The sequence below is a fragment of the Lactuca sativa genome, chromosome 3 (genome assembly GCF_002870075.4).
Source record: "Lactuca sativa cultivar Salinas chromosome 3, Lsat_Salinas_v11, whole genome shotgun sequence".
Classification (NCBI taxonomy): domain Eukaryota; kingdom Viridiplantae; phylum Streptophyta; class Magnoliopsida; order Asterales; family Asteraceae; genus Lactuca; species Lactuca sativa.
Genome location: NC_056625.2, coordinates 112,354,385 through 112,369,327, shown reverse-complemented (window position 1 = coordinate 112,369,327; position 14,943 = coordinate 112,354,385). Strand labels below are relative to the sequence as shown.

At 33.0% G+C, this 14,943-nt stretch overlaps 1 protein-coding gene across 1 annotated transcript; it reads left to right on the top strand.

Annotated features, from left to right (window-relative positions):
• The first annotated feature begins 9,685 nt into the window (after positions 1-9,685).
• Positions 9,686-10,695, top strand: LOC111885814 (putative B3 domain-containing protein At3g49610). The gene is made up of 2 exons (XM_023882051.1): positions 9,686-10,547; positions 10,637-10,695. The coding sequence occupies exons 1-2, from the start codon at positions 9,686-9,688 to the stop codon at positions 10,693-10,695; spliced, it is 921 nt and encodes a 306-aa protein (XP_023737819.1).
• Positions 10,696-14,943: the final 4,248 nt, after the last annotated feature.

Genomic DNA, 14,943 nt, shown 5'->3' with positions numbered 1-14,943 from the left:
CTACTTGGAAGACGTGGTGGGCAGCTGTGCTACCATAAGGCAAGAAATCAAGATTAAGAAAGTTCGGTCCATATGAGTTTGAATTTGTCGTAAACTTTGGTTTTGACAAATTCACATGGATAGGAACACATACATCATTTAAATCTAAGTGTCATAAGATTTCCTCCTTCATGAAAATGATTGTGAAGAAATGCTTTCACTAAGAAAGATTTTAAGAAGATAGTGATTGTAAAATTGCATTCTCAAATTCAATTATGGTTACGGTATCCCTTTCCATGACTTGAATTGTGAGGTCTGGCAATTAGTCTTATTTGTTTAGACACACATATAAACTATCTAAGGCAAAGGTGTATAAGTTCAAGAAGCCTTGATAAAAGAAAGATCATCAAAGCACTAAGTATTAGAAACATGAACTTAAGAAATTCAATAAGTATTGATTTTCTAGAAGTTAAGCTGGTTTCTAAATACATGTCAAAGATAGTGGGAGTATAAGTGTTATGTTTATAATAATCATCATGATAGTGGGAGCATAAATGTTATGATTGTATGATTATTAAGGCACGTATTGCAAGTTGGCAATATTAATTATAGAAAACAAGAGTTATACCTTGCAAAGTCGTAAGGGTTGTAATTAAAGTTGTTTTGCTATAATTAAGGGAGAGAATATTATGCTTCATTTCAAATCTAAAGGCTTAGGTTGTGGAATGTTAATAAATTTAGTCAAAGGTAAATAGTGTGTTCTTAAAATTTCGATTATGATTACGGCATTCCTCTTCACAATTCAAATTTTGAGAACATAGCAAATAAAATATTATGGCAGAAGATTGATGAAGTATCAAATCTTCATGTAAGACATTATGCATTGTGTCCCATACGCTTCGGGTATAGGATCGATTGCATAGGCTATAATATTTGACCATTCTAAAATTTTCCAAATGTCTAGCGCATTTAGAGGGAAAAAGGACAAGAATTGGTTTTGACTAAGATAATTAAACAACTATCAAAGGACAATCCAAAGTTCGTCGAGGATTGGTCGCTTGTGGGTTGTTGGAAGTATAGTATTGGAAAATATGGAAATGTTTCCATATTGGATGGACCATATCGACATTATTATGAATAGATAAGATTCTATTAAGAATAAGTTGTCATATGGAAAATATGGAAACGTGTCCATATTGGGAATTGAATATTGAAAATCTATGTCTAGATTAGAAACTTTTATGCAAAAGGATGTTCAAAGGAATGTACTTTGAGTGAGAGACATCATATATAAGGAATTGTGTTGTAACAATCTCCGATAGAAGACTTTGTAATTTCATTGGCAATAGTCTTTGTGACTTTAGTGTAGTGACATTACAAAAGGGATCATTGCATAAAATATTAGAATCTAGCATATTCTATAAGTGGAAAGAATTTGATATTCTTACACTTATGAAAAAGCATTTGGAGTTGTGAAAAGAGAATGATTGAAAATGTGTTCAATTTGATCTATTTCATAAAGTAAGAACCATAGGTAAACATTGTGTGCATGCTAGGAGCATAGGACAAGTGTAATAATTCAAGTAAGAAGTTGATTAACCGAAATAACAATAATGAGTAATCGATATGGTGATAAATAAAAGGTATTTAATTTGTGCTCAAAGGTTTGAGGCCATATGGGATTAGTATTATCCTTGTGTTTCACATTGTATGTTTTGACTTCCTGAATTATTTAATTGGTTAGGAACAGTCAAATTATTCGAACGGGCCACAATCATTCATATGTTGGAAGTAGGTATGAATGAAGACTGTCGTGAATTGGAGTGTGGATTGTCTAAAAGAGTATTAGACATAAGCAAATGTTTGCTGCAACGTTCATGAGTGCTTATGAATATGATTTGAGCATTGGATTAAACCCACGCTCACTTAGATCACTCCATGAAATTGTATCACGAGTGATTGGTGAGACGATAACTTCTTATATTCTTGAAACCGAGATGTGTGAGTTGTATCTTGCAAATCGGTTGCACATTGATAATATGTAAACGCATTAGTAACTTGGTGTTATAAAACATATTGTTGTGTGTAATTCGGTGAGTGAGTGCAAGCAAGCATTGTATCAAAGTGTATCCGTTCCTTTTATCCAAAGTAGGATAAAAGCGATATCTTTGGGCCCCTCGATGATTTAGTGATGACAAACGTAAATGCTCGGCCGGGCTAGGGCTAATTTGATTTGTTCAATTAGTCAGTCGTCATAAATCGGGAATTGAGATATAGTACAAAGAGAATGATTTGAAATCATATCTCATATGATATCTAGAATGGAGGAATATATGATCCCTTATCTAAAGGACACGCGTATCTGATAGGATCAGAGTTGACAGCGGCTTTGGAAAGCTACGATTACAGATCAGGATCTGAAGTCATACGCATAATAGTTATTAGACTTATCCAAGTGGGAGACTGTTGGATTAGTGTCTAAGTCCATAACTATTTTGGTATGTACTTGACCCGATGGTGCATGGTCCTTTTGGGTTGCCTTCAACAAAGCAACTTGATAGGATGAATTATGGAGAGAAAGAATTAAATATGATTTATTAATATATTATGAGAATAATATATTAAAGGAGAAATCATATTTTTTAATTAATATTAGTCAATAATTAATTGGTAATTAGTTTTATGACTAAAAGAGATTAATTAAACTTAAGGGACTAGAATTGTAGTTATAAGATAATTGTAATTTGGGCCATGGATTTCCTTGTGTTAAGGAGTGGACGAATTCTATGGGGAAGCCCATAAGAAATCTTCCAAAGCCTTAAGGAAAGGGATCCATGGGTTGCTTAGGGCTTAAGCATCCAAATTAGGGTTTCCTTGTTAGATAACCCTAATAGCCTCACTATATATAGACCCCTTAAGGACCAAAAATGTGGCTAAGCTTTATTCTAGGGTTTCACATGTTTTTTGGGCAGCCTCCATCCTCTCTCCTCTTCATCCTCTTGCTTATAGTGTTTGTGAACCATTAGAGGAGTGACATTTGTGACTCTAAGCTTTCTAAAGTCAATACAAGGAGATTTGGGATTGTTATTACTACATAACAATCAAGGTAATATCTTAAACACATTCTTATGTTAATATGATTACTTGTATGCTAGAATTAGGGTTTATAGTCTTGGATAACTTGCATGTACAATAGAGAATCCTAGATCCAAGCATTAGGGTTTGTATGAGCACATAGGATGTTCTTAGGACTAAAACCCATCACCATTAAGGCCCAAGGAACCTAAGTCTGAAACTCAGCCCACACCGAGGCCCACAACACTCAAAGCCCAAACTGGCAGCGTACGCGGGGCGTACACCAAGGTACGCTGAGCTTACTGGCTATTGGCTTGTATGCGGTGCGTACCTCCTTGTACGCCCAGCGTACAACCCTGTTAAGCTAAAATCTCATTAAGTGCTTAATAATTCGATCCAGAAGCTACAAATCTAGCTCCTAAGATTGTTCCACGTCTTAAGCCATAAAGTTGCTTACTTGATGGCTTACAAGTCTCATAAAGGCACAAACTTCCATAAATAACATTCTACTTCCATGGAGCTAACTAGATCTCATGCATGGTTCCATATAAGCCACAAAGATTGCAACTTTATTGCTAGGAAGATGTTTCTGAGCCTTATGGATGGCAATCCAAACCTTAAAACCGACTTACAAGATCAAGACTCAACCTTTGGACTTAAAAAGGTCCAAACTTCCATAACCTAGATCTAGAAGGAAAGAGGAAGAAAGTTCAGAACTTTATACCTTCCTTTGCTGACCAAGAGGGTGCTAAGTCCAGATCCATGAGCTCAAGCTTCTTCTCTAACTTCTTCCCTTCCTTCTACACTACTTCCTTTCCTTGAAACACTCACAAAAGCTTCTTCACACACAAAGAGAGGATAAGAACGAATTAGGGTTTTCTTGAGAGTTAGGAGGCTGATAGGAAAACAGGAAAGCAGGCTATAATGGGGTTTATATAGCCTTAAACCCCTAAAATTAGGGTTTTTCCGCTGGCCGCGTACGCTGGGCGTACCATATGGTATGCTGCACGTATGCTTCTCCTCCCCGCGTTTCACTTAATCGCTACGCCCAGCGTACAACGGGTTTACGCCCTGCGTATGGCTTATGGGTAGACTATGGCTCGGCCCAAAACAAGGAGGGCCGATCCCATATACAGTTCTATTATAACCCAAAATGAAATTTGAGAATCTAAATAAATTTATACCTCGGAAGACGATCGTTACATTTTGAAATGATTTTAATCACTTAATTATAAACGCATAAGAAATCCTTTAACATGATGGTTATCACAAATAAATTTTACAAAATTATCATTGTGTTCAACTTGTATTCCCCCCTTACAAGAATTTTAACCATTTAAAAGATTGATTATAGGGGTATGAACTCACATTATGTAGGTGATTCAATTAAATATTCGTGTAAGGATGAGAAGTTCCACGAATGAAGTCCCAAGGCACAAACAAGTCCTAAATGACATATAATGGCATATATATATATATATATATATATATATATATATATATATATATATATATATGCATGTAATTAGTGTTTATAACTATTGACTAGTATGGCGAACTACCTAAGGTTGTAGGAAACACCCTAAATGAAGTGTTAGGCTCAAAAATGGAAGCTTGGAAGGGGTTTCATGGCCATCCAAGGATGGGTTTGCAGCTCCATAGAGTTCACGGCCTCATAAGGTTCACGGCCTCATGAGGTGTTCATGGCCCAATGAACCTATGAAGGGTTCACAGCCCTTATGAAGGGTTCATTGCCGTGATCCCTTCAAGTTCATGAAGATGGTGATGAAACATGACAAGTCAAGGCTAGGATCTAGTAGTCTTTCAAGTATAACAATATTAAGGATGAACCACTTACGTTTTTGAGGCTTTAGAGTGTTCACGGTTGAAGCTAGTTGAGAGAGAATGGGAGTGTTCACGGTTGGGAGGAGGAGAAATGAGAAGAAAATGGGCATCACATATGTATATAGGAGGTGGTTCACGACCGTGAACCTAATTTGCGGTCGTGAACAGTTGTTGAGTGGTTTTTTGGTTCGAATTAATCCTCCCGATCTCAAGCTAACTCATCCTAGCATCCATTCATACATTACACTAGGCTCAGAAACTCTCAAGCATAACCTTAACAAGGCTAAAAGATAGCAGAAACAAGTCTGACTCTCAATTGATTGGCTGGACTTACAAGATAAAAATTTTCGGGTTGTCACACCATTCAATGCACATCAAATGGAAGAATACTTGCAACAATATAATGCATCATTGGCGACATGTTTTCCTAACTTCCAACCACTACCATTTCCTACCTTTCTATTCAAGTCTAACACACGAGAAGGTACCTCGCAAGGAAATATTTCTCAACAAAATGTCAAGGATGAGAGGATGGAAGAAGAAGAAGAAGAATATGATAATGATGGTTGTTGTTTTGTGTTATTTTGTACAATGTTAAATACTATTCTATCTAATTTGGTTTGTAAAATTAAACTTTAATTTGATGTTTTAAATTTGAACAATGGTAGCTAGTTATTTTATATCAATTGATATATACTGCAAAATATTTGGATTTGTTAATAATGAAGGAATGATAAATGTACTTAATCTATAAAAAAAAACACCTAGTGTCTATCCCGACAACTAGTCGTCACAATAAGTATTTGATTGAAATATATGAAAAAGTTGTGGCGACAACATGTCGTGCTATAGGTATTTGATCGATAACTTTGAAAATCCTATAGCGACGAATAGTCGTCGCTATAGGTGGTATCTATACCGTCAACAAGTCTTTATAGGTTTCACCTATGCCGATGACATATCGTCGCCACATGTAATTAATAAAACATATTTTTTAAATCATTATCGACAATACATGTACCTAAAACATGTCGTCAGTATAGGGGTACCTATCCTAACGACACATATGTCGACGATGTTTTTGACCTATCCCGACATGCCTATACCGACGACGCTATGCCAACTATTAGTCGTTGGAAAACCCTATGCCGACGACCCGTCATCGGAACAGTCGTCGGTACAAGGTCAAACCTTGTCGTCACCACATGAATTAATGTTATAACAATTCAATCAAATAAATCCAAATTGATTTCATTTTTTAAAATATGGATCTAGAAAGTATAAACCAAATTCTAACATAACCAAAAAAATCCAAACACAATTTGGTTGGATCTATGTTTACAATTTAATTTTCAAGTGTTCACTTAAAAAAATACATAACTTCAACGTTAGTCAACTTGTAAAAAAGATTAGTTGTACTAAAAAGTATATTATAATTTTATATATTACATATAAAAAGAAACATTTTTTAGAAAAATATATGTATTAAGGATTTTATTATGTGATACTCTATACTCTATTAAAAATTATTTGGCAAATTAGTACATGATTATATATTCCGAATCAAATAGTACAATAAAGATTGTCCAATTGAAACAATTCAATTTTTTTTAAATGGTAAATAATCTTATTGATTTCAAATTGTTAATTTGTAAAGAATGTAAAAGCCTTTGTTTTCCAAAAAAAAATCTTAAAGCCTTTTCCGGATTCATTATAGTTTGGGGTCAGCATTAGGAAATATTAAGGTGCATCCGCGTTAAATGATTTGATCTCACGAATCATTACGTTTTCAGAAGTTCAAAAAACTATAAATCATATAAATCAAATAATCTCCTATCCTAATAAAACAGTACCAATATGCCACGTGTCATTGTATTAGCCCCCTTCATCGATTTATCCCGCCTAAAATCCTTAAGTGATTTTCCTAAACTACCCTCTGTGCCTCTTATTCATTCGTCATTATCGGGAGAAAGCCGCTCATCGATTTGAAACCCTAATCTAGCCGCTCATCGGTCTCTCTCTCTCTCTCTCTCTCTCTCTCTTCATGTTCATATGATTTAGGAATTTATGATTCCATTGTTGTTTAGATTGTATGACATCTAAATATTGTTATTAAAAGAATTGCTAAGAATTCCATAGATGTTCAATCATCCAACCCCTATTAAAGGTTGATTTATGATTGATTTATGAAATCGGAGTCAAAGTGAAGTAGGAAGCAATTACAATTTAGAAAGATCGAAACTTTAGGAGGATGGGTTTCATCGGAGATTCGATCAGTTCGTTCATTTCAGACAAGCCTTAGAGCGGGCCATCACTCTGGGTACACTATCCTATCTCTTTCTACAACATGTAACCTAGATGTATGCCTTCACTCATTCATTTCTGATTTCTGATTTCTGCATATGATACGAGAATTCTATTATCCCCATTTTCATGCATCTCGATTATTCTGTTCTCAGATTTTTTATACTTATGCAGAAAACCTAAATTTGCATTGATGGAGTAGTTTCAGAGCATTACATCTTGTATAAAATTAGGATGATAAAGCAAAAGCCTCTTTGTATAACTCATACTTTTAAGTTCTTATATTTGTGAATGAGATTCTGGTTCCAATCAAAGATTGTTTCTTGAAATAACTTAAATAACTATTTTTTTATAATATTATTATTTTTAAATGGTGTAAACAACAATCTAGATTTAAGCTTAATGGTGACATGCCAATGTAAAATGTGCCTTTAAATATATTTGATTTTTATCAGATTACTTAAGATACATTTTGGTTTTGACTTCAGGTATGATTGTTTCATCTGAATAATTCTATGGAAATTTCTAATGTGTGTGACTGGTAGTGAATCACCTGTTGTAGTTGATCTTTTTGAAAGCATGGATCCTGCATTCCAAAGGGTAAGTTTGTCCAATTTATTACTTTTCTTTTTGACTTGTGAATATACAATCTTTATACAAATCTTTATAAGTTTCCACATCAAGCAGATGTATGAATTCTTTAATTTTTGCTTCATATATTTTAAGGGAGATATTATGTTCTTATGAATGGGTTAAATGAAAAGACCAACTACCAATCAAAATCAAAATCAATATTAACCCAAGCAAACAGTTTATTTCTTTATTTTTGAAATATATTCATTTATATTTCAACTAAATGATAATAATTGATAAATACTAATAATTTCAGGAGGAAGGGTATATATGGGAAAAGGAAGAGTCAGTGGTGGAGGAATTATTGGTGAAACAGGTGAAAAATTGGGAAATATGACGATTGGATCTGGAAGAGGGAGATCTTCACCAACACCAATGAAGGCTGGAATGGCAAATGGTAGATCCGATTTGTTTTCTGGAAGGCTATATTGACATATATACCCCTTTAGTTAATCTGATTGTGAGAAGGGTCTTGTATTGTGTGTGCTGGGGTCAAAGGTCAAATCTGGAAATAAGTGGATTGGTCTTTATGTTTTTAGAATGTGTTGGTTATGTTTTTTTTTTCTATATGAAAATTTTGAAAATTTTAACAGTTTGACAATATGTCTTTAACGTGGTTAAGAATATAATAATCTTCACTCTTAACCAAAATAAATATGTTTTTTTCAATCTTGCTGCCTTCTTAGTAGCAAGAATTTATAGGCGATTTTCAAGATATTGTTGCATGCAACCAGACAAGAGAGATGCAATAACGAAAATTGGCACCCTTCTTATCCATTCAATAAAACATCATATCCACATCTGGTATGCTTCCTGGATATCTCTTAATAAGTTGCATTAACTCCCAGGGCTCATCATCTACCAAAATAAAATACAATTAGCAATTGAACAGATCCATCACAACTATTTATCATTATTAGTGGATCTTGGTTAGGAAAGCTTCAAAGTAGACAAATTGATTCACAACAGATGTTTGAACTAAGCATTTGACCAAGATATTGAAACAAATCTATTATATGAATGGAATACATATTTTCAAGAAAAATCAGTTCATCACGATTCTATTGTGTATTATGTTTATTTTCTTGATGAATTGTGTGTGTATTTTCATTTAAATTGAAACAAATTTAATACATCATCATTGCAGGTGGTGTATAAACTGTTACAATAACTTTATTGTGTTTTTACATATTAATCATGAGTCTTTGTGACCTTCTTCACCCCTTTAAAGATTATATCATCACATATATTTTGTTTAGTTTTTGTTAGCAAACAATGATGTTTAATGTAAATAAATGTATATATCAAATAAATAATATTTCTTTTACCTTACGTTTATGAGGTTCGTTGAAATAAAAAGTATTTAAAAACTTTCATTCATCTATAATTTTACATTATCTTACTATATTTAACTTTATTTTTTCTTATTGATATACATAGTTCATAAAAAAAGTAATTAAATACATACAAATTACAAAGTTATTAAAAAATACAATATTACAATTCATAAGTTTTTATAAATTAATGATATATTACTTATATAATCAATTTGTTAATTCTATTTAAAATTAACATCCGTGGGTTCCACGGGTTTTAACCTAATTAAATATAAATATACACCAACTAAAATATTGGAGAAGATATAGGAGGATAAACATTTAACATATCAAAATTCCAATTATAGCATATCTAGATTTTCCAGTTGGATTAGATATTCATAAAAAATAATATAAATATATTCCTTCTTCTCCGACTAAAAACGTCGCCAAAGACGTTGATCATCAGTTCATCACGATCCTCCCTCGTCTTTTCATTTGATTTCTTTCACAATACAAACCAATTACCTCCCATGGCGAAGAACAAAACTAGTGTTTCTAGTAAAAGAGAAAAAAGCGATGAAGAGAAAGATATAAATTGTAAAAGAAGGATTAAGGGTTTACTACAATTGATTGGATATCAATGCCCTACTACTGATTCCGTTACTCTTCGGGCAGAAGCCGAACGCAAGCTGAATGAAATCAAAGAAAGAAAACACATTCATCAAGATTCCAGTTCTTTAAACATCGTCGCTTGTGAAATCAAGAAAAGAAAACCCTCCACAACAGGTAGGGTTTATGGTTTGGATTCAAACCTAACGAAAGACCCATCAACGTCAAGATCACATAATCGTGGTTGGAAATGTCGTAAACTTAACCATGATGAGAATACGACACAGCAGACTGAACTTCCACCGAAAGTGAAGAGTTATATAAAGAAGATAAAAGGTTCGGAGAAGGTGGAATTCGTGTTTGAAAAGCTGTTAACAAGAAGCGATGTGAACAAGGGGCAAGGCCGCTTATTGATGCCATTAAAGCAAGTTAAACGACGAGATATTTTGTTTCAAATGGAGAAATTAAGAGAAGTGGTGCGTGTTTATGTGCCTTCAAGGGAAGAACATTATGAAGTGTGTTTGACACAGTGGAATATGAATGGAAATCATAACTTTGTGTTGAAGTCTGGTTGGAATCAGGTTGTTAACGAGAATGGACTTGATGATACTAAGGTGGTGCAATTATGGTCGTTTCAAGTTGGAGATACTCCATCCCTTCTACTTGTTCTTGTGGATGACGACAATGGTGATGAAAGTGATGATGATGGTGGGATCTATGGTGTTCCAAGATCCGGTGGAGTGATCATCCGGGAATCCAAGATAGGTGTGACCTCATCTACAAGTAAGTAGATATAAGTTATATGTGTATTAGAATTGCTAGTTTTGTATTTGAATTTAGTATTCATATGGTGAATATCTTGTTTTTTACAGGCGAAGATGAAACAAGTTTGAGATCAAGAAAAGGGAAAAGGAAGTTGCATGAGTTGTAGAAGCCGGAGAAGTTATAGTAATTTAGTAAAACGATCTGTTTGATAACGATTGATCAATTTTTATAGTTCTTTTTTGGAGTCATTTAAACAATAATATTACTTGTTTATTGCATTAAATGATATCGATATCGATTATTATCTTGAGTTGCACTAGATCTTTTTTTCCGTTGGACAGAATTTCTATGTGTGAGATTAGTTGAAAGGTCAAGAAATATATGAATGAATATGGAAATACAAAGATTATAGGATTAGTGAATATAGTGTAATATCCATGAAATCTGTTAATGAACATATATAATAAATGGAAGTGTTTTGTTTTATGAATGAACATATATAATAAATGGAAGTGTTTTGTTTAATGGCATTTTCAGAGGTGGGAAACTGGATATTTATTAAATTCTTACTAGTTTCTAAACCGGTTCAAATTTTTTTGAGAAATTAAATATCTTTTTATTTTTTGTTCCTACAAATTCTTCTAGAAAATTATTTAATATTTAATGCTTTTTTAATGAAATTTTAGTATATTAATAAAACACATGTCATCGTTTAATTTGGTAAGAAGATTTATAGGAACAAAAGTAGCATAATATTTAATTTCTCATTTTTTTTCATAGTCTTGTAAAGAAAAACCAAGATGCTTCTAAACTGGTTTTGAGATTTATATGTAGAAAGGTGTAGCCAGTTTGAACCAGTTTTATTCGAGTTTCCAATATTTTTTTTTCTGATTTTTTTACGGGATCTTGTGATCAATTTCAATTAATTTCGTCTTAATTGGGTTTCCAACATAAATTATGATTCGTTTAAATCAGACACGTCCAAATAAATCGAATCAATTCATATAAATGGGTTTGGAATTGGATCCGAATCCAAATACCAAATAAGATATCCTCACAGTTAAGGTCTGTCAAGACTTATGTTAATTGGTCTTTTGAAATTTTAATAGTAAATCACTGATTTTAAATATATAAATAGTATAACAAAATTCCCTCATATTATGGATTATTACTATGTAATTTACCCTTTATAAGATATGGATATACATAAGCGGTATAGATATTTAAAGACAACTATACCATAGCTATCGTGTTAAAACATTCACCCGTTATTTTGATTAATCCTTCAAGGTGGTGGGTTTTGTATTTATCTACATTAATCCTTTTAATGTGAATTCTCGAAGGTAAAAACAAACTAAAATCCGTTGACTTATCTACATAAACAGATTTGGGCTTTATCTTGGCCCAAACATAGGCTATTGAGGGTGTTTAGCTTATCACAATAAATAAATAAATAAATAAATATTATTATCGGTTCATATCAGTGTTCTAAAAGGCGCGCCATGGCGCGCGCCAAGGCGCGTCATGGCGTGAGGTGTGGCTCCGCCGTTACGAAAAGCCTCATAACGTTGCTGTTAGGCGTGACGTGTGGCAAGGCGTGATATGGTGCGCCATGACGCGTTATGGCGTGTTATGGCGCGTGTTTTTTCGTTTGAAACATGTTTTTTTGCTATTTGTTATGTCTTTTCTAATCGGAGATACAGGTATTGTGGTTTTCGTTAAATTTTTGTTACTAGTTATTGATCTAACACTTATAAAAAATAGTTATATTTAATATAAATTTATACTTATGTGGTAATATAATTTTAAATTAATACAAAATCGCCGCCTTACATCACGCCTTGAAAAACGCCATGGCTCGTTAAGCTTGAGGCTTGACCATGCCGCCACGCTACGCCTCACGCCATTTAGAACCTTGGTTCATATCGATTACCAGTTAAATAAGAGTTAAATAAGGATTAGATAAATTGTTTTAAAAGTAACTTATAACCACGTGGAATTGTAAGTTACTACCCTCTAATTTATCAAAACTCTTTATAATTTATAACTGTCGAACATTTGTAGGAAACATTTTTTAGTAATTTTGCCAAACACTAAAAATGGTTTACCAACTTATAACGTTTTAACACCAGATAAGCTAACTTAAATACCTTTTTAAAAACTCAATTTTGACGCTGCTATAAGTTAAAAAAATAGTTATCATTTTAAATAAATTTCGTCAAACACGTCTTAATAACAATTTAGTCTGCTCAAACCTTTCCTTTGTTTCGATAATATTTTATGTTTGATTTATAATGCTTTATTGCATTTATTTGCCTGTATTATTATTATGAGTCTATAAATTGTAATTGTTTTCGTCCGCATAAAACTTTTCACGTTATTTGCACCGACTCTTTACAATTAAGTCTTTCATAATAAAATTGTCAAAATGACGGTTTCAAGTTGTTGGTTGATAGTTTTTTGAATGTGTGGTTGTTCCTACGGAAGCCAAAGCTTGAGAGGATGTCGTTTCAAGAAAAATGGTCGAGATTGCAAAAAACATCGAGAAATGAGGCCTTTTTTGTCGTGTGTTGAAACCAAATAAATTACACATATTTATACTAACAATAGATAGGTAATATGGTCTTTGGTGCACTAAAATAGCAAATAACGGCTACGAAAAGTCTAAAACTATCAATTTTTAAATGATGTTATTCCACAGGTAATATGGTTTTTGTAATGCACTAAAACGGTAAATAACGACATTACAAAAGACCATATTACCTATCAATTGTTAGTAGTTTAATTTACCGTAAATATTTAAACATGTTCCTCGCATTACAAAACATGTTCCGGAGTAGCAATAGATGTTAACATTACATTAGGACCAACCCAAAACTAGTATAATTATTTGTATTACGGTATTATACATCGTAAATTAGTATTATAGAACAAAAAAATATCATTCCGGAATGCGAGGAACATGTTCGAAACATAAAGAAAATTCTGGAACTTGTCTGGAACACGAAGAACAAAAAAATACCATGTTTAGAATCTTCATTACTTTTCATTATGGAATAAGATTAAGCTTATAACATTTTTTATTTGTCAATTACACTTGCAAAGTGAGTTTTAAACTTATAAAAATTTTTATATGTCAATTACACTTGAAAACCTAAACTCGTTTTAGATATTTTTGCGGCATTTAGAGACAGAAAGACATTCAAGACTATGTTCTAGCATTCACGTTCTAGGAGGTGGTTAGATATTTTTGAGGTATATGAAGATACTTTACTTCTACATTACATAGTTAGATAGTAGAGGAAATGATTTTTGAGATCGGAGGTTACGATCTGTCTTTCATGCATAATTTTTTTCTTTTCACCAACGTCAATTTTGGTGACTATTTTCCTGCCTTCGTTTTGGGTGCCACCTTTCGATCTTGTGTATTTCCTATTGTCGGAAAGAATGTGTACGTCAAATTAGAACATGTGGTTGATATGTTTGAAAATTCGCTTAATGACTTCTCGGACGCGGATACTGTCCATATATGTCTTTTATATATGTTAAAGACAGGTTTCAATGGGTGGTTTCGTCATTAGCCTATGATAAATGAGTATCTACCTTTGCTATCCAACCTTGATGAGTTCAACATGCATCATGTTATTAAGTTAGAGTTATCTTCACTAATCCTAATTCGTTTTTAGAAAACATACTAATCCCTAATTATGTTGGATTTAATTGTGAAATTTTATATGTTGCAAATATCTATGTGGGAGGATAATTTGGGATCAATTGTACTTTCAACTACTCATTATATTAATTACGGTAGAGAATCTTATACATCCGGTGGAACCAAAAGCTAAAAAACCTCAAAAATTGACGTACACATTAAACGGATTTTTATACACTTTAAAGGCAAAATACATGATTAACAATTTAACATTATTTTGATTGATAATATTCTAATACATGATTTTTTCAGATATAGATTCTTAAGAGTTTTCTTGTGAGCAGTTTGTTTAGTACCCGACAACCGAAAGTGATCCATTGGGCTGTTGCATGATCGAAACAAACGATGATGCATGCAGACCAGTGCAATTAGTTTCTTATCATCAATGGCATATGGTTACTTATATAATTTAAAATTTTCATCTACATGTACACTTTGTGTTTATTTAGAATTTAATAACTTTGTTTAGTAGGATAATAGGTTTATACAGAAGTTAGAGCCGACGGTAGATGAGAGTCATTCTGAATGGCAGACTTTTAGAACATCATGGATTGAGCGCCCTGATTTAGCTGCCACAGATGTTCACAAGGTACCTTCTCTAGCACCATCACCCCAATCGTAGCCTAGCCATGATCCTCAACAAAAGAAGGAACGAATAGATGTTACGAAAGGTTCAAATGCATTTAACCCACCACCACCACC

What these genes read in the sequence shown, in the direction of transcription:
- LOC111885814 (XM_023882051.1), top strand. Translation starts at nt 9,686, where the DNA reads ATGGCGAAGAACAAAACTAGTGTTTCTAGTAAAAGAGAAAAAAGCGAT. An exon ending in AGGTGTGACCTCATCTACAA is followed by an intron (nt 10,548 to 10,636) that starts GTAAGTAGATAT and finishes TGTTTTTTACAG; the next exon opens with GCGAAGATGAAACAAGTTTG.